The following is a 24,283-nucleotide window of genomic DNA, read 5'->3' on the forward strand; positions in this document are numbered from 1 at the left end:
TCCTTCCGCGCAGTCAACTTGAGTCTCCACCCTCGACTCTCTCCCATGCCGCTGCTGCCCAGCACAGGAGTTTGGTGGGACACTATAATCTCTTTCTAGACTGCTATGGGCAGGGAGTGTGTCTACTAATTCTGTTGTACTCTCCCAAGTGCTTAGTACTGTGTTCTGCACATAGTAAACACCCAGTAAATACCATTGATTGATTGATTGCCACCTGCTGGCATGAAGTTAAGACTCCCAGCCACAGGCCACACTTAAAGAACCCCCAGAGGACTTAATGCTGCTTATGGAATCAGGTCCCAATCCAGTGAGACCATCGGTCAGAGATCAAGAATGACAAGCAGGTCTAGGGAGCAGGTTGCCAGGCCCAGGTGAGAGGCTGGGGCATGGTTTTAGGGGACCATCCTGGGGAGCAATGGCTGCCTCCTTCTTACATTCAAACCCATTACCACCACCTCCCTCCCACGTCCCACCCTGAGCCCAGAGATCACACCCCTGTTACCTCCACTTTCTGCCTAAAATCCTCCCGATTGGCAATGAGGTGGTTCAACGTATTCTGGGCGATTTCCATGTGGCTGCAGTACTCTCCGTAAATCAACAGCCTGGGGAAGAGGAAAGCAGATCATATGTTTACAGGGAACGTTGGTTCACTGTGACTCAACTCTTCCTTTTACAGCCAGAGTAATGAGTTTAAAGTCAATGGTTTTCCTCCCGTTACAGGCTCGGCCAATAGCGATATGCTCTATTGTTCTCGTTTTCGAATGCTCTGTTCTAAAATGGATCCTGATTTCGGGGAGGGGGAGGGACGGGATGAGCTGAGGGCTCCATAGTGCTGACGTCAAATCCAAGCTCCTAGCTGGGGCGCTGCAGTCGGCTATCTTGCCCAAACCGCTCCCAGAGTCCTGAGTGCCTCTCCCATAGACGCTTTTTTTAAAATGGCATTCGTTACGTGCTTGCTATGTTTCAGGCCCTATACTACGCGCTAGGGTAGATACAAGTTAATCAGTATGGACACAATCCATTTCCCATAGTCTTAATCCCCCTTTTACAGTTGAGGTAACTGAGGCCCAGAGAGATTCAGTGATTTGCACAAGGTCACACAGGAGACAAGTGGCGGAGATGGGATTAGAACCCAGGTCCTTCTGACTCTCAGGTCCATGCTCTTCTCTAATTTTCCACTGTATCCAGGGAAACTGCACAGCTATGACTGGCTGGTTCATTTTATAACTCTGATCCTTATTCATACTGTGCCACTGGAGATTGCTGCAAAGAACTTGGCTAGACACAGTTGAGCGTCTAGGTGGAAGAGGGGGAGGTCTCAAGGTAGGTGAGACTGAGGTACAGTGAGTAGGTCAGTGTTAGCGTAGCTGAAGGTGCAAACTGAAGTGCAGTGGGAAATCGGCAAAGTTAAGTAGGAGGGAGAGAGCTGACTGAATGCCTTAAAGCTGAAGTAGTTTCTTTCTGATGTAGAGGGGAATGGGCAAGGATAGGAGGTGTTTGAAAAGTGGAGAGCTATGGGTGAGCATTTTTGTTGCTGTTGTTTTTGTTCTTGTTTCCGGAAAAGTGATCTGGACAGCAGAATGAAGAATGGGCTGAAGGGGGAGAGGCAGGATGCAGGGAAGTCAGCGAGGAGGTTGATGCAGTAATTAAATGATGAAAGCTTGGATGAGTGTGGTATCGTTTGGATGGAGAGGAAAAGGCAGATTCTGGGGATGTTGTGAAGCTAGAAATGACAAGATTTCATGACCGATTGAATGTGTTGGTTGAATGAAAGAGATGAGTCGAGGATAATGTCGAGGCTACAAGGAGGATGGTGATGTGTCTACAGTGATAGAAAAGTCATGGGGAGGACAGGGTTTGAGTGAGCAGATAGGTTCTGCTTTGCCCCACAATACATATGCATAAATATTCTTACAATATGTTTATACTCTAGTATTTCCCCTCTGATTAATCTATTTTAATGTCTGTCTCTCCCTGTAGACTGTAGGGCATTATTTCCTTGTGTGCAGGGATACCATCTACCAACTCTGGTGACCTGAACTTTCCTCGGGGCTTAGTACTGTGCTCTATTGTTCTTGTCTGTCCGTCTCCCCCGATTAGACTGTAAGCCCGTCAAAGGGCAGGGACTGTCTCTATCTGTTACCGATTTGTACATTCCAAGCGCTTAGTACAGTGCTCTGCACATAGTAAGCGCTCAATAAATACTATTGAATGAATGAATGAATGCTCTGCACACAGTTATGTGCTCAATAAAAACCACCGGTTTATTGTTTGATGGTGAGTACTCTGCACACATGAGGTGCTCAGTAACTACTATTGCCTGTTCACTTGATAAAGTAAACCATGCACTCTCTTCTCTCACTTCTGGCCTTGGGGATGGTGGGGCATGGAGGGTTGATTTCCTTCTTATGAAGGTTTTGGGCTTTGAGGTCTTAAAAAGAAAGGGATGATGTAGAGGTGAGAGGAAACGGCGGGTGGAAGTTAATGACAGTGCTGAGAATGGAAACTCCCATCCAAGCTGAGATACAGTGTCGCCTAATGGATAGAGCATGGGCCTGGGAGTCACAAGGACCTGGGTTCTAATCCTGACTCCACCACTTGTCTGCTTTTTGACCTTGGGGAAGTCACTTAGCTTCTCTCTGTCTCAGTTACCTTATCTGTATAATGGGGATTAGCATTGTGAGCCCCATATGGTACACGGGCAGTGTCCATTTCCTGATTAGCATGTATCTACCCCAGCACTTAGTAAAGTGCCTGGGCATAGAGTAGATACTTAACAGAGACCATTAAAAAAGTCCCAGATTTACTGTATCCTCTTTTTCCTTAAGCTTCACGTTCCATAAACAAAGCAGGTCGGTACAAAGTAACACTTGTACGGACTGTACCTGAGTTGGCCATAGCTGATGCCCAGGGAGAGAGAGGAGGTTTCCTTGCACACAGTGCACTAAGACAGTTACCCTCCAGATATTTAAGTCACTAGACACCTTGTTAAACTGGTTTCACATTCTTCTCCACCCATCCTTCTGACGTACTGAAATCAATTAGGGGCTCTTCACCTCACTCCTCCATTCCCATCCATGAATGGATTATATAAATTACTTGTTGACTTCCACTGCTCTTTTCCTAACCCTCTATGATCCCATTTCCAACTCCTTCAAGCCACTGAAATGGCTTTCTCTAAGTTCACCAATGATCTCCTTTTTGCCGAATTAACAAACACAACTCGCTCCAGGGCCTTCTCATTCTCTCAGCTGTTTTTGACAATGTGGATAATTCCTTTGTCTTGGAAACACTATCTAACCTTGTTTTTCTGACAGTCCTTCTCCTGGTTCGCCTCTACCATTCTGATCACTCCTCCTCAGTCTCTCTTGCTGACTCCTTCTTTGCTTCCCACCCCCTAAATGTGAGGGGTTTCTCTAGACTCAGTTCTGTATCCCCTTTTCTTTTCAAATAACACTTCTTCTCTCAGGAAACTAATTTGTATCCACAAATAAGTGTGACTGACTCCCAAATCCTCTTCTCTAGCTCTGACCTTTCACCTGCTCCACAATCTCACATGTCCTCCTACCTCTAGAACATCTCTTTAGGATGTCCCACCAGCACCTTACACTTAACATGTAGCTCCCTTCTAGACCTTAAGCTCACTGTGGGCAGGGAATATGTCTGTTACATTGTTACATTGTATTCTCCCAAGCACTTAGTACGGTGTTCTGTACAGAGTAAGGGCTCAATAAATATGATTGACTGATTTTTAAAATTGAACTCTTCTTCCCCCCAAATCATCTTTTCTACCTAATTCTCCCACCACAGTAGACAAGACGACCGATCTCCCACCTCTGAAGCCCATAACCTTGGCAATATGATAGACTCTTCTTCTCTTCCAACCCCGATATTAAATCTATGGCCAAATACTGTTAGTTTTTCCTCCATGAATCTTCTAGGATCCGCCCCCTCATTTCATTCAATCATATTTAATAATGTTGGTATTTTTGTTAAGCGCTTACTATGTGCAGAGCACTGTTCTAAGCACTGTGGCAGATGAAGGGTAATCAGGTTGTCCCATGTGAGGCTCACAGTCTTAATCCCCATTTTACAGATGAGGTAACTGAGGCACAGAGAAGTTAAGTGACTTGCCCAATTTATTAATCGCTTACTGTGTGCAGAACACTGTACTGAGAGCTTGGGAAAGTACAATAGAGCAATAAATACTGACAATTCCCGCCCACAAGGAGCTCAAGGTCTAGATGGGGGGAGACAAATATTAAGACAAATAAACAGACATCAATATAAATAAATAAAATTACAGATGTATACATAAGTTCTGTGGGGCGGGGTGGGGGGGGGAGAGCAAAGGGAGCAAGTCAGGGAGATGTAGAAGGGAATGGGAGACGCGGAAAAGGGGGGCTTAGTCTGGGAAGGCTTCTTGGAGATGCACCTTCAGTAAGACTTCGGAAGGGTGGAGGAGAATAACTGTCGGATTTGAGGAGGGAGGGCTTTTCAGGCCAGAGGAAGGACATGGGCCATGGTGGGCGGTGAGACAGGCAAGGTCGAGGCTCAGTGAGAAGGTTAGCACTAGAGAAACGAAGAGCTTGGGCTAGGTTGTAGAAGGAAAGAAGTGGGGTGAGGTAGGAGGGGCAAGGTGATGGACTGTTTTAAAGCCAGTGGTGAGGAGTTTTTGTTCGATAAAGAGGTGGATGGGCAACCGCTGGGGATTTTTGAACAGCCAGTCCACTGTTGCAGTCACTTGCCATACCCTGGCTTGAGTAATGCATCAACCTCCTCACTAATTTTGCAACCTCAGTTCTCTTTCCTCTCCAGGAAGGGCTTCACTCTGACTCCCAGGTCCGTACTTTTTGCACTAGGCCACACTGCTCCTCCACTTATTCTCACATTTTTCCCACTGAACCCAGGTCAAATGTTTACTTATCAGTAATTTATCAATTTATTGATCTGTCATATTTATTGAGAGCTTACTGCACGCAGACCAGGTGCTTGGGAGAATACAAAACAGAGATGGTAGAAACATCCCCTGCCCACAAAGAGTTTACAGTCTAGAGGGAGAAATTCTCTCAAGCCAAGCTGCTCTGTGCCTTGTTTTTGTATCTCTCACAGCTGACCTCTTGTTCACACCCTTCCCTTCCATCTGGAACATCTCTCACTTCACATCTGGCATTCCATGATCTCCCCATCTTCAAAGCCCTTCTTAAGTCATATCTCCTCCAGGAGGCATGTCTCTGATTAATTTATTATCTCTGCATCTTATTTCCTTCCAGCTGCCACTTCAGCATTTATGCATATAAATGTCACAGGAGGTTGAGAGGATTGATATTTCACACCCATTACTTGGGTACTAACTGAAGAACACATCCTCTTTTCCATTCTCTTACCACCTGTAATTTATTTGAGGTTCTAGCTCCCCTTCTAGATTGGGATATCCTTGATCTCATCTTTCCACCCTAAACCTTCACAACATCGCTAAAAGCAATCCTTTCCCTCCATCCAATCTGCTACTGTGCCCATCTGAGCACTTTTCCTATCTCCTCAATAGTATAGTATCAGCCTCCTTGCTGATCTTCCTGCCTCCTATCTCTTCCCACTCCGGTCTGTACTTCTCTCTGCTGCCGGGATCATTTTCCTTACTATTGGCTTTAATGTACTCAGTCATCTTGCCCCCTCCTTATCTTACTTTGCTGATTTCCTACTACAACCCAGCTCGCACACTGGTGTTCCTCTACTGCCAATCTATTCACTGTACCTCATTCTGTTCTTTCTTGCCACTGACCCCTCGCCCACATCCTCCTTCTGACCTGGATCTCCTTTTTCCTTCATATATGACAGACCACCACTTTCCTCAACTTCAAAGTGGTGTTAAAATCACAACTCCTCCATGAGACCTTCCCTAATCTCTCGTCTTCCCTACTCCCTCTCCTTTCTACACTGCCCTTCCACTTGTAGTTGTAACTTTTACTGACCCCATCCTCGGCCCCATAGCATATACGAACATATCAGTAACTGCTTTCAATGTCTGTCTCCCCCTCTAGACTGTAAGCTCCTTGTGTACTCAAAGTGTACTCTCCCAAATGTTTAGTAGAGTGCTCTGCACACAACAAGCACTCAATAAATATGATTGATTGACTGAATGCAGGGATCATACCTTCTCAGTGTATTGCACATTCCCACATACTTAGTGCACTCGTCTACCCATAGTAGGTGCTCAATACTTACCGCTGATGTACTGATTGGCTGAGAGAATTGTCGTGAGACAATTCAAGCCCTTGGATTTTCCTTCTCTGAGCATGTGCTCTCTCACCAGAGAGGCTGGGTGAGGGCAGTAGGTGGGAAAAAACAGACCAAGGACACTTCCCCAAGGACCCTTCCCCCTGGACATCCTGGGAAGATCCATCAGTGGGACCCGAATCACACCTTTTTGTGTTCCTCAAATAGCACATAGTCATTTTCAGAAGAAAACCATAGAAAGCAGGCTCTGTTCCTGGAGGTATTGTTCATCCTGGTATATGGATTTAAAATTTGGAAGATTTCCACTAGGCCACACTGCTCCTCCACTTATTCTCACTCTTCTACCCTCTCTATATTGTAATCTTATTTTCGGTACGGAATATGTCTGCTTATTGTTATACTGTCCTCTTCCAAGCACTTAGTACACTGCTCTGCACACAGTAAGCGCTAAATAAATACGATTGACTGACTACCACTGCACCCAGGTTGAATGTTTCATTCACTGGACAATATGTTAATAGAGCCACAGTCTTGATTAAGATTTTGGGGTCCAAGCTGGACCCTAGCCTGCTGCTTCTGGCTGACCGGACAAGTGGACAGGAGAAGGGGCAACTTGGCTCAGCTCTCGGGGGTGGCCCCATGAACCCCAGTTTTGTGGGCTAACGGTGACCGACTCTAACTGAGAGTGGAGAGTTGGAGGCTCACCATCCTTCCTCTGGTCAGAATGACCTCAGCGTGCCTGCCTAAGGTGACCTAATGCTTCTCTCTCTCCTTTCCTCCTTCTTTACGATTACTCCATGCCGGGCTCCCCTGCAATCTGCTTATGAAATGCTATTCAAATTCCACGCATGTTTGGCTTTCCACAAAGTCTTGAATCTTGAAAGGAAACCCCGTGATCCCAGTTATTCTCTGAGGCCCAAAAACATGTGTTGTGGAGGCTAAAAGCTCCCCCGGCCAAGGCCCCTGGACCAGCTTTGTGTTTTCTGAGCCACAGAGGAAAAACCTGAAGAATGACCCAATGCTCTTGGAAGCCATTTTTGCCCTAGGCACATCTTTTAACAGTGGGCAAGGGTGGATCCAGGCCATTAATGACATCTCTTCCAAAGCATTTTTCTCTATAGAAATATGCAGTCTATACAGTCATTCTGCTGGGAGCCCCCACCCTTCAAAATTGTTTTCACTCTCTGCATTCTTAGTAGAGTTCTCAGCACTTAGTACAGTGTCTGGCACATAGTAAGCACTTAACAAATGTCATTATTATTATTATTATTATTAACTCCCCTGAGGAATCTTCAGGAGGACTATATCTTGAAAAGATACAGTCAGGGTTGGAAAGACCAAAAATTCCTCTGCCCTGACTTTCTGGGGCTTTATACATTTAAAATTTTATGATAGCCTGCCTCAGTATGGCTATGCGAAATATCAAATCACAGTTGCTGCATTCAGAACTCTGTGGGAAATATATCTCTCCCAAAGCCTGCCTGGAGGGACAATCTGACCTCTGCTTAGCTTAAACAAGTTCATTATTAAATTTGGAAAAAAACCCCAACATTCCTGGACCCAGATGGGGGGGGCGGGGAACCTTTGTTTCCCTTTCCTCCATCAGCCAGAGGTCAAAGGAGTTTCGGTCGTAGAGCCAATGTGGAGAGGAAAGAAGCAAAGAGTACGGAGACTTGAACAGCATAAGCATCTTCCAGTGGCCTCTGGAAGCAGCAGGTGGAGTGTCCTACCAGGAAAATTTCCCAGAAAAAATGACCAGAGTCACCGGACACAAATGCGAGATGAGTGGAATCGAGAAAGGGCTTCTCCTATTGCAGACACCAGCCACAACCTAAAGGAGAGGTGCAGGGCCCTGTTCCAGAAGATCCTGAGCAAGTTGGAGTAACTGAACAGTGAGATTTAGGGAACACCAGATACCATAGGAAGTTGTGGCCAATATAAATTAATCTTCTATCCCCCCGCCTCTAGACTGTAAGCTACTTGTGGACAGGGAATGTGTCTACCAACCCTGTTGCATTGTACATTTAGTAAAATGATCTACTTAATTCAAATCACATAGTATTATTAAAATCACATTGCTTCTAAGAGGCCTTCCCTGATTAAGTCCTCCTTTTCCCCTAATCTCTCTCCCTTCTGTGTCATCTCTGCATTTGGATCTGTAGCCTTTAAGCATTTGCTATTCACCCCACCCTCAACCCCAAAGCACTTATGTACAGATCCATAATTGATTTATCTGTACAATGGTTTGATTCATGCTCTAGACTGTAAATTCCTTATGGGTAGGAAATGTGCCTGACCAGCTCTCTCCTTCTCTGCAGGCTTATATTTCCTCCTTTCTTCTTATTGTTGTATTGTACTCTCCCAGGCACTTAATAAAGTGCTCTGCACACAGTAAACACTCAATAAATACGACTGAATGAATGATTTCTTCATGACCTATCATTGTTTCTTTTTTTAAATATGGCACACGTTAAGCACTTACTATGTGCAAGGCACTAAGCGGTGAGGTAGATGCAAGGTAATCAGGTTGAACCCAATCCATATCCCACATGGGCTCTCAGTCTTAATCCCCATTTTGCAGATGAGGGAACTGAGGTACAGAGAAGATAAGTGACTTGCCCGGGATCACACAGCAGACAAATGGCAGAGCAGGGATTAGAACCCGGGTCCTTCTGACTCCCAGGCCTGTATTCTCTCCAGTAGGCCATGCTGCTTCATCTGGTTTAATCTCGACTGGTTTAATCCCAATAATCCTGACTGGATTATTGTGTCAACCTCTTTTCGGATCTCCCTTCCTCATATCTCGCCCCACTCCCATCTATTCTTCATTCCGCTGCCCAGATCATCTTCCTACAGAAAGGCACTGGGCATGTCACTCCCCTCTTCAAAAACCTCCAGTGGTTGCCTGTCAACCTTCGCACGAAACAAAAACTCCTCACTCTTGACTTCAAAGCTCTCCATCACCTTGCCCCCTCCTACCTCACCTCCCTACTCTCTTTCTACTGCCCACCCCATACACTCCACTCCTCTGCCGCTCACCTCCTCAATGTCCCCCGTTCATGCCTATCCCACCCTCGACGCCTGGCCTACATCCTACCGCTGTCCTGGAATGCTCTCCCTCCTCACGTCCACCAAACTCTCTTCCCCTCTTCAAAGCCCTATTGAGAGCTCACCTCCTCTAAGAAGCCTTCCCAGACTGAGCCCCCCTTCCCTCTGCTCCCCCACCCCTCTACCCCATCCTCTTCTCCTCCTCCTTCCCCTCCCCTGAGCACTGTGCTCATTTGTATATATTATTTATTACCCTATTTATTTTGTTAATGAGGTGTACATCCCCTTGATTCTATTTATCTTGATGATGTTGTCTTGTTTTTTTGTTCTGTTTTGCTTTGCTCTCTGTCTCCCCCGTTTAGACTGTGAGCCCGTCCTTGGGCAGGGATTGTCTCTATCTGTTGCTGAATTGTACATTCCAAGCTCTTACTACAGTGCTCTGCACATAGTAAGCGCTCAATAAATACTACAGAAGCAGCATGGCTCAGTGGAAAGAGCACGGACTTTTTGGAGTCCGAGGTCATGAGTTCAAATCCCACCTCTGCCACTTGTCAGCTGTGTGACTGTGGGCAAGTCACTTCACTTCCTCTGTGCCTCAGTTACCTCATCTGTAAAATGGGGATTAAGACTGTGAGCCCCACGTGGGACATCCCGATTCCACCGTGTCTACCCCAGCGCTTAGAACACTGCTCGGCACATAGGAAGCGCTTAACAAATACCAACATTATTATGAATGAATGGTTTGTTTCTCCTCTCCACCACTGGACAGGGCTGAGGAGCAAAGGGAGGGAAAAGGGAGGTGAATGGTACAAAAAGGTCAGTTCCAAGGCAAAACCACATTAGACAAAAACGATCTCTGCTGTAGAGGAAGAAAGATAACCTCCTCTGCAGACCCAACCACTGCCCTGTCACCTAATCCCTGGTGGATTTTCTACAAAGCCAAACTCTAGAGCATTCTTCTCAGATCTCTTCTCCTCCCATAAATTTCCAGGGGCCCTTTTGCGTCTATTCACGAGAGGATTTTTTTAGACTAATTCTGGTGCATGGGGAATTTATATCCATAGCAACACGTTGGAAAATGTGAATTTTAACTCCTCAGTTGTTTCCACCCTTTGATGCTCAGTTTACTCTACATGCTTGGGGAGCAATGTGCTTAAATCTGAAGTCATGCATTATCACTCCACAGCATTTATGTACAAATCTGCAATTTTATTTATTTGTATCGATGTCTGTTTCCCAACTCTAGGCTGTAAGCTTGTTGTGGGGAGGGAATGTTGCTGCTTATTGTTGTATTGTACTTTCCCAAGCATTTAGTATAGTGCTCTGCACACAGTAAGCACTCAATAAATATGACTGACTGAATGAATGAATCACCAGCATTATCCCTGGGCGAATAAGAGAAACAGAGGTTTCCATCAGTAACCTTGTCTCTCTGAAGATGTGCCATGGCATGTCCTCAGTTATTCACTGAGAAATCCCTTGATTGGAGGATGGGAGGCCTGGAACTATTTTCTAGACTCTAATCTCGTTGTGGGCGGGGAATAAGTGCTTGGGAGAGTACAACATAATAAACAGACACAGTACCTGCGCTCAATAACTTCAATTAGTAATAATAATTATGGTATTTGGTAAATGCTTACTATATGTCAAGCACTGTTCTGAGCACTGGGGAAGATACAAGGCAACCTGTTTGTCCCACATGGGGCTCACAGTCTTAATCCCCATTTTACAGATGAAGCAACTGAGGCATAGAGAAGTTAAGGGGCTTCCCCAAGGTCACCCAGCAGGTAAGTGCAGCGTGGCTTAGTGGAAAGAGCATGGGTTTGGGGGGGGTCAGAGGACGTGGGTTCTAATCCCGCCTCCGCCACTTGTCTAGCTACTGTTTTTTTTAACTCTGTGCATTTTCCTTGTCTTTTGTTATTTTAGTAGTTCTATTGTTTGATCTCTTCTTACGTGTCCGTTGCCAGTCTCCCCTCCTTCTTCTTATACTCAGATATGGTCCCTGGCTAGGAAGGGTTCACCCATCTAATTCCCAGCATTTAGTACAGTACAGTAAGTTCTTAATAAATAGTGCTACAATGACTATAATCAACTGTAAGCTTTGATACAAATGTACAAAAATCAGATTTGCCAGAGAGAAAGGCAGGTAGGATGTGACGAGCTGATAAGTCCATCCTCCTTTGGAGAAGCAAGATTTCTCAACAGCACATCAACTAGATAGGCTCTGCAGCTTAATGGAACACCCAAGAGTAGGAGAATCAGGGCGATTTATAGATTCTGAAAGAATCTGAAAGATTCAGATAAAGTCTGAGGGGATTTTCTTGATCTGATACTGGGACCAGGCTGAAGCATCTGGCAACTTCATGAAGTGGGATGGGTTGCTGCTTTGCATATGCTGCTAATTGACCTGGGGCTAGGGTTTAATGGCTATGTTGGTCATGTTTCCTGGCATTGCTACAAAACTAATAATAATAATAATTATGGTACTTGTTAAGTGCTTACTATATGCCACACACTGTCTAAGCATTGGGGTAGATCCAAGCTCATCAGGTTGGACACAGTTCCACATGGGGCTCACACTCTCAAACCCCATTTTACAGATGAGGTAACTGAGACCCAGAGAAGTTAAGTGACTTATCCAAGGTCACACAGCAGACATGTGGTGGAGCTGGAATTAATAATAATAATAACGTTGGCATTTAAGTGCTTACTCTGTGCTGAGCACTGTTCTAAGCGCTGGGGTAGATACAGGGTAATTAGGCTGCCCCACATGTGGCTCACAGTCTTAATCCCCATTTTACAGATGAGATAACTGAGGCACTAAAAGTGGAGTGACTTGCCCAAAGTCACACAGCTGACAGGTAGCCGAGCCAGGATTAGAACCCAGGTCCTTCTAACTTTCAAGCCCATGCCTTATCCTCCAAGCCACGTTGCTTCTCTCCCTTTACCTCCTTTTTTTCCTCCATGATTTTCAGGTTTGAAGAATACCATAATCCCACCACATCAGCCTGCTCTAGAGACCTGATCCCTTACCCACACAAGAGTTCTGCAGGCCTAGAACAACATTCACCTGGGAAACTAGGGGGTGAAGATTTTGGCTTGAGTCAGTGACACTCTAGTAGACGCCAGCCGGGGATTGGTGATCCATTCATGGGGACTGAGAGCAGGAGAGCCCCCGAGGGGACCACACCCCCACTCCAGAGTGGCAGCTCAAAGTCAGCCCCTGATGAAGATGAGACGAAAAGGGAGACATGATCACAACGTCCAGATGAATTAACTCTGTCTAACAGAGAACTAAAAAAGAAGTAGCATGGCCTAGAGGCAAGAGCACGGGGTTGGGAGTCAGAGGACGTGAGTTCTAATCCCGGCTCTGCCACTTGTCTGCTACGTGACCTTGGACAAATCACTTAATTTCTCTGTGCCTCAGTTCCCTCATCTGTAAAATAGGGATTAAGATTGTGAGCCCCACAGGAGACAATCTGATTACCTTGTGTCTACCCTAGCACTTAGAACAGTGCTTGGCTCATAGTAAGTGCTTAACAAATACCATCATTATTAAAAACAGAACCAGAAAGGACTAGCTACCTGGCTCAGTGGAAAGAGCCCGGGCTTGGGAGTCAGAGGTCATGGGTTCGAATCCCGGCTCTGCCACTTGTCAGCTGGGTGACTGTGGGCAAGTCACTTAACCTCTCTGTGCCTCAGTGACCTCATCTGTAAAATGGGGATTAAGACTGTGAGCCTCACGTGGGACAACCCGATCACCCTGCATCTCCCCCAGCGCTTAGAACAGTGCTCTGTACATAGTAAGTGCTTAACAAATACCACCATTATTATTATTTTACATTTTAGCCTCCTAAGGGACTCTCCTTCCCTCTCCGTTCCTCTGGCACTCTCTGGTTCATTAATTCAATCGTATTTATCGAGCGCTGTATGCAGATCCCTGTACTAAGCGCTTGGGAGAGTACAATATAACAATGAAAAGACACAATCCTTGCCCACAATGAGCTCAGAGTCTAGACTCCTGCCCACGGAACTGTCAGAGTGAAGACTCATCAGTCAATCAATCCATCAGTGGTATTTATTGAGCACTCACTATGTGCAGAGCACTGTATCGAGGGCTTGAAACAGGACAATAACAGACATGTTGCCTGCCCATAACGAATAATCCCTGAGACTCTGTGGGACGTAGAGCAGCACCTGATGATTGTGTCATCAACAATAACATTCCCCCGGTTCCTTCTGAGGACAAAGCATGGCCACGCATCAGATCAACTTTGCTCCCTGCCTTTATGTTAAAAAGTGCCGCTTCCTTCTGAGACAGAGTAAGAAGGCCAAGGCCACCCTCCCATTGACTAAGCCTTTCCAACTTGGAAGGCAACATCCTAATTTAGGTCTTTCCTGGAATTGCAATCCGTGCTGACTTTAGTCTCTGCAGTAGGATGGGCTGCTGGGAAACTTCATCTTCCTCCTCTCCTAGCTGATAAAAATAACTGAGGCATTTGTTAAGCGCCCATTGGGTGTCAAGCACTGTACTAAGTTCTGGGGTCCTACATGGGGTTCACAGTACTAGACTGTAAGTTCGTTGTGGGCAGGGAATGTGCCTATTTAATTTTGCAATAATAATGATGGTATTTGATAAGTGCTTACTATGTGTTAAGCACTGTTGGAAGTGCTGGGGTAGATACAAGGTAATCAGGTTGTCCCACATGGGGCTCACAGACTTAATCCCCACTTTACAGATGAGGTAACTGAGGCACAGAAAAGTAAATTAATTGGCCAAGGTCACGCAGCAGACGAGTGGCGGAGCCGGGATTAGAACCCACATCCTCTGACTCCCGTGCTCCTTCCGCAAAGTCACTCCCAAGGGTTTAGTAGAGTGCTCCGCACACAGTAAGAGCTCCATAAGTACAATTGAATGAATGAAGTACGAGGGAGAACAGATACTGAATCCCCATTTTGCAGATGAAGGAACTGAGGCACAGGGAAGTTAAGTGACTTGTCCAAGGTCACACAGCAGCGGGCAGCGAATGTGTCTGTTTAGTTTTATACTGTACTCTCCCAAGAGCTTAGTTTAGTGCTCTGCACACAGTTGAGTCCTCAATACATACGACTGACTGACTGAGACAAGTGGTGGAGCTGGGATTACAACCCAGGCCTGTGCTATTTCCACTAGACCACATTGCTAACCTAAAAACTGCACCTCGGACTTCAACCAGATACAAGCGAAAGCCTGGGATATTGCTTGGAGGAGGGAGACCAGGATTTGAGAAGGAGATGGATGGAGGAGAAACTCTTTCTAGAGTTCCAATCTATACACCCCATTCATCTGGGCTGAGGTTTTTTAGTATCTGAGTGCCCCAGGGAAAAAAAAAATCCACCAAATGATGTTAGTCACGCAGATGATCTCTGACTTGTTATCTTGGACATTCCAGGCACTGCAGCTGCAGATTCAGTAGTCAGTCTGCAAAGGGGATTTAAATGAGAGACACCACACTGACAAGCCTCCTGACTGTTGTTCAAGACTCATGATCACCAGCTCAGCTCAGGAAGGGAATAGTAATAACTGTAGTATTTTATCTTCCCCAGCACCTAATATAGTGGTTGGCACATAGAAGACACTTAAGCTACACAGTCTCTGTTCCATATGAGGTTTACAGTCTAACAGATATCTTAACCCCATTTTTCAGAGGAGGAAACTGAGGCACAGAGAAATTAAATGACTTGCCCAAGGTCACACAGGAGGCAAAAGGCAGACAGGATTAAAACCCATGTTTCCTACCTTCCAGGCCTGTGTTTTTTCCACTAGACCAGGCTGCTTCCCAAATTATTTCAGATAGGCATACACTGTTTAGACTGTGAGCCCATCATTGGGCAGGGATTGCCTCTAACTGTTGCCGAACTGTACATTCCAAGCGCTTAGTACAGTGCTCTACACATAGTAAGCGCTCAATAAATGCTATTGAAATGGGAGTGACTCCAAGATGCAAGAGTCGCTCTTGGGAAAGTCTACTTTTCAGACTAGATGGAGAATTAGAACAAATCAATCAATTAATCAATCATATTTATTGAGCATTTACTGTATGTAGGGCACTGTCCTTCCCTGCCCACAGGAACAAAGCTTTGGAACCTTTAGCTCAAACTATAGAGTTGGTGGGGAGGGGAGTTTTTTGCTCAAATCTATCAGCTACTGAGAGAGCCTAGATGAGGGGCAGACAGGATAGCATTTACAAGACCTCAATCCACCTAGATTGGCAGGGAAGACTCTAAACTTTAAATAAACTGGGGTCTTGGAGCTCCAGATGTGAAGCTGTTCCCAGCAGCTAAGGCTCTGGTTTAGTTTAAAGGTGTGGTTTCTTCTGCCCAACAAGATAAACCAAGCAGATTTCCTACCCTGGACCAGCTAGGGAAGGAGGCACCAAACCAAATCCATGCCTCACCACCAGGACTGTGAACTTCCCTCCAAATGCAAGTACATAGTACAAAGATGAACTTATGCTTGGCTTTTAGTAAGATGAGAATTAGTTAAGACCAACAGCATGGTGTAGTGGATACAGATCAGGCCTAGAAGTCAGAAGGTCGTGGGTTTTAATCCCGGTTCCACCACATGTCTGCCGTGTGACCTTGGGCAAGTCGGTTAATTTCTCTAGGCCTCGTTTACCTCATCTGCAAAACGGGGATTAAGAGTTTAAGCTTCATGTGGGACAGGGACTGTGTGGAACCCGATTAACTTGTATCTACTCCAGCACTTAGAACAGTGCTTGGCACATAGTAAGCGCTTAACAAGTACCCATACTTACTATTACTATTATTACTAACAATCTCTTTTGGTCTAGATCAGAAACAAACATGGGTATCTTCCGAGATAAGACCATTGTTCTTCAAATCACTGGGCTTCCCAAGCTCCCTATAGTACATTAATCTTTTCCTAACTACACTGAATTTTCTAGCTTAATATTATACTGACAGACTCCAGTCCGAAGAAATTATGTCTAATAGCTAGCCTCCAAAGATCATAAAACTCCAATATGATATCAACTTGCCTTTAACCTTCCTCTAACATACTTTTTGAGGAAGTGCTTTCATGAGAAATCTACATTTAAATAATGTACAAAGGATTCATCTTAAAATGCACAGCCTTCCTTGATCCCCTTGGGGACATCAAAAACTCCAGGCTCTCCAAAAGCAATTAGAGAAACCCGTTTCCTTCTCAACTTCTGCTTCACTTGTTCATATTTGGCTCCTTATGGGCAGGAAAAATGTCTACAAACTCTGTTACATTGTACGCTCCCAAGTGATTAGTACAATGCTCTGCACACAGCAGGCATTCAGTAAATACCACCATTTGACTGTTTTGGATGGGCTTCCAAAAACCACGGTTTGAGGTTCACTTTCCATTATTGCCTCCCACCCCCTAACTGTGGGGGTCCCTCAAGATTCAGTTCTGGGTCCCCTTCTATTCTCCATCTACACCCACTCTCTTGGAGAACTCATTCGCTCCCATGGCCTCAACTATCACCTCTATGCAGATGATACCCAAATCTACATCTCCAGCCCTGATCTCTCTCCCTCTCTCCAGTCTCATATCTCCTCCTGCTTTCAAGATAACTCTACTTGGTTGTACTCCTGTCACCCCAAACTTAACATGTCCTACTAAAGCTCTTTAGCTTCCCACCCAAACACTGTCCTCCCTCTAAATTTCCCATCATTGTAGATGGCACACCATTCTTCCTGTCTCACAATCCCATATCCTTGGCATTATCCTTGACTCCACTCTGTCTTTTAACCCACATATTCAATCCATCACCAAATCCTGTCGGTCTCACCTTCACAACATCGCTAAAATCTATCCTTTCCTCTCCATCCAAACTACTACCAAGTTAATACAATCCATCATCCTATCCCACCTGGGTTACTGCAACAGTCTTCTTGCTGATCTCCCAGCCTCCTGTCTCTCCTGACTCCAGTCCATACTTCACTCTGCTGCCTGGATCATTTTTGTACAAAAAGTTCAGGAGATATCACCCCGCTTCTCAAAAAACTCCAGCGGTTGCCCATCCACCACCGTATCAAACAGGAACTCCTCATCATTGGCTTTAAAGCAGTCTATCACTTTGCCTCCTCCTACCTCATCTCATTTCTCTCCTTCTACAACCCAGCCCACACACTTGGCTTCTCTAGTGCTAACCTTCTCACTGTGCCTTGACCTCACCTGTCTCGTTGCCAACCCCTAGCCCACATCCTACCTCTGGCCTGGAACACCCTCCCTCCATATATCTAACAGACAATTACACTCCCCAACTTCAAAGCCTTATTGAAGCACATCTCCTCCAAGAGGCCTTCCCAGACTAAGCCCCACTTTTCCTCATCTCCCACTCCCTTCTGCGTCACCCTGACTTGCTCCCTTTGCTCCTCCCCTCTCCAGCCCCAAAAAACATTAATGCATATATCTGTAATTTTATTTATATGTATTCATGTCTGTCTCCCCTCCTCTAGACTGCAAGCTCATTGTGGAAAGGGAACGTCACTGTTTATTGTACTGTATTTTCCCAAGTGCATAGTACAGTGCTCTGCACACATTAAGTGCTCAATAAATATGATTGAATGAATGTATAATACTGTTCAAACCCTAAGGCGCTCAGGACATTAAATGTCTTTGGCTCAAGTACAAAGTTCTTAATAATCATACTAATAATCATGGTATTTGTTAAGCATTCACTATGTGCCAAGCGCTGTTCTAAGCACTGGGGTAGATAAACCCGGCTCCGCCAGTTGTCAGCTGTGTGATTTTGGACAGGTCACTTAACTTCTCTGTGCCTAGTGACAGCATCTGTAAAATGGGAATTCAGACTGTGAGCCCCACGTGGGACAACCTGATTACCTTGTAACTACCCCAGTGCTTAGAACAGTGCTGGGTACATAGTAAGTGCTTAACAAATACCATAATTATTATTTTTATACAAGGTAATCAGGTTGTCCCATATGGGGTTCACAGTCTTAATCCCCATTTTACAGATGAGGAAACTGAGGCACAGAAAAGTGAAGTGGCTTGCCCAAGGTCACACAGCGGACAAGTGGCAGAAAAGGCATTAAAACCCATGTCCTCTGACTCCCAAGCCCATGCTCTTTCCACTAAGCCAGGCTGTTCTTTTTTCATTATTACTCTTAACGCCTCATTAATGAAATGGCCACAAGTCAGGCTGTGTATGTATAGTTAAAAAGTGAGGAGAATTTATGTGCCCTTTGTTTTGATTCAAAACGTTCTGAAATGGCCATGGTTTCCCATTTCTAAACAGCTCCAAAAGATTTAGAAGACTTGAACGTAGGAAACTTGTTTTGCAAACCAAAACCATTCATGTTTCTCAAATATTTTGAAACTACTTTCAGATCTGTTCAAAATGCTGGCCAAACTACTTTAAATCCATTCAGAACGGTTCCAAAGTATTGCGAAAGAAGAGGGTTTGAAGACAACACATTTGGAAACATGATGATTCCATTACAGTGGGGTTTACTCTCCATCGTGGTTCAGTCTTACTCTCCACTGATTCTTACCAGAAATAAGATCTGCCTTCTTCACTAGGGATAGACTGCTCCTTATAGTTGCTGATTGCAAAGAGCAGGGAGAGACAAACTGGTACTGGGGATTCATTCATTCATCCGTATTTATTGAGCACTTACTATGTGCAGGGCACTGTACTATGCGCTTGGAATGCACAATTCGACAACAGATAGAGACAATCCCTGTCCAATAACGGGCTCAAAGACAGTGAGTAGGTTGGCATTAGAGGAGCGAAGTGTGAAGGTTGGGTTGTAGGAGGAGAGTAGTGAGGAGAGGTAGGAGGGAGGGAAGATGACGACTGCTTTGTAGCCGATGCTAAGGAGTTTCTGTTTATCCACAGACTAAATCAATGCCTGTGGATAAACCATCCCAAATCCCTTTTTTTCCCATCCAAACGTTACACAAACTGTCCCACTTCCTTTTTCCTTCACTTGAGGTCCAGGACCTGTAGCCAGAAGTCGACTTTCAAATTGGATTTCCAGACCCTCTGCGGAGATGGGACTGTCCTCTCTTCTGCAACCTGGTCCTGCTGTCCTGGGACGCATAGCTGTCTCAGCTTTGAGTGACCATGCCCAGCCTCTTCTGGAAGGGCAGTGGGAGATGAAGATAGGAGGAAGCTTGTAACTACTAGACTTGAAACAGAACAGAAGGCTCATCTCCAAGAGGCCTTTCCAGACGAAGCCCCACTCGTCTTCATTTTCCACTCCCTTCTGTGTCGCCCTGACTTGCTCCCCATCCCCAGCCCCACAAGATTTATTATGAATCTTTAACTTTATTTATTTGAATTGATGTCTGTCAGCTCTCTCTAGACTGTGAGCTCGTTGTGGGCAAGGAATGTCATTGTTTATTGTCGTATTGTACTTTCCCAAGCACTTCGTACAGTGCTCTGCACATAGTAAGCGCTTGATAAATACGATTGAATGAATGAATGAACTTTGGCAATGTTATTTCCAGGTCTGAGCCAGACTGAGAGAGTAGGAGTTATGGCAAGGAGGCAGCTGAGCCGTCAACTCCAGTCTTTGCTCTCCTGCTGCTGATGGATTTAAAAGCTGTCGCTGGACTCCAGAGCCACCCTTCCCTTGCCCCGACCAAACCAACCCTTGGACCAGGAGAAGGGAAGGAGGCTTTATACCACAGCAAGTACCCAGTAAACATTTTTTAAGGCTTCTTGGCCTATTAAGGGGAAGCAGCGTGGTGTTGTGGATAGAGTACGGGCCCGGGAGTCAGAAGGTCATGGGTTCTAATTGCGGCTCCACCACTTTTCGGCTGTGTGACCTCGGGCATGTCATTTAAGTTCTCTGTGCCTCAGTTACCTCATCTGTGAAAAATGGGGATTGTGTAGGACAGGGACTGTGTGGAACCCAATTAACTTGTATCTATCCCAGTGCTTAGAAGAGTGATTGGCACATAGTAAGTGCTTAACAAGTACCATAATTATTATTATTATTATGTCTCTCCCTCTAGACTATAAACTTACTGTGGGCAGGGAACGGGTCTACCAACTATGTTATATTCATTCATTCATTCACTCACTCATTCAATCGTATTTAATAATGTGGGTATTTGTTAAGTGCTTACTATATGCGGAGCACAGTTCTAAGCTCTGGGGTAGATAAAGGGTTGTCCCACATGAGGCTCACAGTCTTAATCCCCATTTTACAGATGAGGTAACTGAGGCACAGAGAAGTTAAGTGTATTTATTGAGCGCTTACTGTGTGCAGAGCACTGTACTAAACGTTTGGAAAGTACAATTCAGCAACAGTATCGCTCTCTCCTAAGTGCTTAGTACAATGCTCTGCACTCAATAAAGCGATCAATAAATAGCACCGACTGGTTGATAGAAAGAACACAGGATCGGGAATCAGGAGACCTGGGTTCTAATCTCAGCTCTGCCATGGATTTGCTGTGAGGCCTTGCACAAGTCCTTGGGCTTCAATTTCCTCATCTATAAAGTGGGAATTAAATTCTCCCTCTCATAAGATTCTAAATCCCAGGTGAGATAGGGTCTGGCTGTTTACCAGTCCTCTACCTCCCCTATTGTTTAGCACTGCTGTTGGTGCCGTGGCTAGGGCCCTGCTTTTGGAAATCAGGAAGTCTGGGTTCTAGTCCCGGTTCCACACAAGCACTTCTTAATGAGACGCACCCCTGCACACTGCACTCCAGCCCCCCGGAATCTTCTCCTCTACACTGGCTCTCAGTCCTCAAGCCTCAGGATGCATTCATCCTCCTCCCTTTTTCACTACACAAATCCCGGGCTGCCTTGAGGACCACTTCTTTCACGATTGCCCTTAACGCCTCATTAATGCAGATCTTTGGCCTTGAGCCAAGGACACTGAATGGCCTGAGGTCCTTGGGGCTTGGACAGGGTTATAATTATTATGGGATGGGACCCTCAAAGCAGATGGGCTTGTGGAATGGAGATACGGTGAGGTCTCTCTTGGTTTCTGCGAGCCTGTTCTAAAACCAATGGGAAAGAGTCAAGCAATAGTTGAGAAGAAAATGGGTATCCTCTAATAATTAAGGAATATAACAATGCTATGAATAATATAAACTTTTTTTGTATTTTTTATGGTATTAGTTAAGCACTTACTATGTTCCAGGCACTGTTCTAGGCACTGCCGTAGACAAAGGGTAATCAGGTTGGACCCAGTCCCTGGAGTTTCTGTTCAACAATCTTAATCCTCATTGTACAGATGAGGTAACTGAGGCACAGAGAAGTGAAGTGATTTGGCCAAGGTCAGATAGCCAACAGGTGGCAGAGCTGGAATTAGAACGAGCTCCTTGTGATTCCCAGGTCCATGCTCTAATACCATAATTATTATTATTATCTACTAGGTCATGCTGCTTCGGTAATAGTAATAGGAACCTCCAGAAATGGCATACAGCCAATAGAAGAGGGGAAAAGCTGTAATTTGGAGGACACACAGGGATGAAGTGACCAGTATAACTGGACATGCCGATGCATCTGATCTCCTCAACAAGGAGCAGGAATCTCTGATCCTGGGAATCACCTGAATGGACTAAAGGGGAAGAAAGCATCATTCAGCTGGCAGGAAGGAGAGGGGGACAGACCCATCATTTAATCAGCCAAGATAGGGATTTCAAGCTTGTATCTACCCCAGAACTTAGAACAGTGCTTGACACATAGTAAGCACTTCACAAATACCATCATTATTATTATCATTGTTAGTATTAGAGATGCCAGTGGAGATGTTAAATGAAATAGGAGAGGAAGCAGCAGTCTTAACTGCCATTTATGCCATTTGCCCCCTACCCGCTGGCACGTATGTGCCATCCCCTGAGGCCTCTCTGCCCACCGGAACAGCTGATGAAGTTTTCAAGACGTGTCTCAGAGTCTGAAGAGCTGACTCAGCCTGACTGACAGCCACAAATCTTCACCCAGGTGGGCAGCTTCCCTTCCCAGCTGGGGATCTGATTAATTCAGCTGTGAGTCTGGCTGGCCTCCAAATACTTGTGAGCATGATCCTGATTCTACCCTAAAAGTGGGCCAGAGGTCTCCGCCACCAAAATCCCCCCACGAAGCACAGCTGCGGCCTCCCAGGAGGAGGTCAGACCAGGGACTTCCTAGACTAAACAGCTCTTTTTTCCAGCAGTCCCTGATGTACTTGCCCACCCCCTCGGCCCCTCCCAACCCCCACCACCTCCTGGGCAACTGATGCAACCCAATAAGATACACAGAAGGTCACCACCAGGCCCTGTCTGACTCACTACTCCAACTCTCTCCCTCTTTTTGTCAAACTTGCTGTGGCAAACGCAGAGTTGGAAATGGAACTCAAAAGCTCAGCTGGTCCTACTCCCGACTTTAAGCAGGAAAATGCCTACATGTCTCCATGAGGAGTTCCTGGATTAGCCCTGAAATCCGTACATATACTGGAAGTCCCCTATTGGGCCTTCTGAGGAAATGTTAAAGGGATTGTGGGGGAGACTGACGGTTTGGAGAGGAGAAAGCTACTGTCCACTGCAATTCATTGACAATAAAGCAATGAAAATCAAATATATATTTTTAAAAATCATCTAATTACCCAAAGTTGTGGGAAAGACTTATTTTACTGTTAATGTACTCCAGACCACCAGTAATTGTCCAAAAAGCATGATCTCAACAGATTTTATTTTTCAGATGAAGTACTGGTTTGCATAGTTGCAAAATGGCCAGTGACAAATTATCTGAATCGACTGTGTCAGTTACTGTTGTCTAGACCCTCTCCAGCTTCTCCACATCCTCTGTAAAATGGAATGACCAAAGCCCTATCCCTATTTCCTCTCTTCCTTCTCCTCCTCTGACAACTGATTACTCGATTAGACTCTAAGCCCATCATTGGGCAGGGATTATGTCTATCTAGTGCCGAATTTTACATTCCAAGCGCTTAGTACAGTGTTCTGCACATAGTAAGCACTCAATAAATACTATTGAATGAATGAATTACTCTCTCAGCTAGTTAGCCCAGAGGAAGGGAAAATGTCTCACTCAGAGTAGGTATTTCCTGCTGACTGGGATGGAGAGTTTGGAACCGGCTTCCATCTTCTTCAGAATCCTACTTTGGGAAGGAAGGGCCAAGGTCAGCCTACTGCAGCTAGCAGGGAGAGGTAAGGGACCTTGTATAGGCCCCCAGCCAGCAAATAGCTTTTAGTAATAATAATAGTAATGGCATTAATACTTATTTACTATGTGACAAATACTGCTAAGCTCCAGATGAGCAGTTTGATCACAGTCCCTGCCCCATATGGGATTCACAGTCTAAAGTGGGAGGGAGATCAGAATTGAATCCCCATTTTTCAGATGAGGAAACTGGGGCATGAGGAAGTTAAGTGACTTGCCCAAGGTCACATAGTCAAGTGGTGGATCTGGGATTAGAATCCATGGCCTCTGACTTCCAGATCTGTGCTCTATCCACTAGGCTCTGCTGATTCTATAGATCATGCTGATTAGTGTTTAGCAGGAGGACTGGCAAACGACCAGGTGGGTGGGCACCTGGCAAACCTGTGCTCTTTCCACTAAAATACCTTGCCAATTCCTGGAATGAGACTATAATAATAATAATTGTTAAGAACTTGTGTGCCAGGCTCTCTACGAAGCCCTGGGGTAGATACAAGCTAATCAATTTTGACACAGTCCATGTCTCACGTGGGGCTCAGAGCAGTAATTCCAATTTTATAGATGAGGGAACTGAGGCACAGAGAAGTGAAGTGACTTGTCCAAGGTCACAAAGCCTAAAGTAGTGAAGGTAGTATTAGAACCCAGGTCTTTCTGAACCCCAGGCCTGTGCTCTATCCTCTAGGCCATGCTGATTAGGGCTGGGCAGGAGGACTGGCAACTGATGGGTAGGTCAGGCAGCTGGCATGGATAAATCCTCAGAATTCTTCTAAACCCAGTAGTAGTAAGAGTAACAGTATTTATTGAACACCCATTATGCGGCAACACAT

At 45.4% G+C, this 24,283-nt stretch overlaps 1 protein-coding gene across 9 annotated transcripts in view; it reads right to left on the minus strand.

Annotated features, from left to right (window-relative positions):
* The window catches only part of VAV2 (vav guanine nucleotide exchange factor 2), a 374,103-nt gene that overhangs the window by 38,408 nt on the left and 311,412 nt on the right, over nucleotides 1-24,283 (minus strand). For all 9 annotated transcript variants that reach the window (XM_029063006.2, XM_029063005.2, XM_029063007.2 and 6 more), the window contains one exon: nucleotides 503-602. In XM_029063006.2, the coding sequence (XP_028918839.1) occupies nucleotides 503-602 (100 nt within the window). The remainder of the gene's footprint in view (nucleotides 1-502; nucleotides 603-24,283) is intronic.

Source organism: Ornithorhynchus anatinus, chromosome 4 (assembly GCF_004115215.2).
Source record: "Ornithorhynchus anatinus isolate Pmale09 chromosome 4, mOrnAna1.pri.v4, whole genome shotgun sequence".
NCBI lineage: Eukaryota > Metazoa > Chordata > Mammalia > Monotremata > Ornithorhynchidae > Ornithorhynchus > Ornithorhynchus anatinus.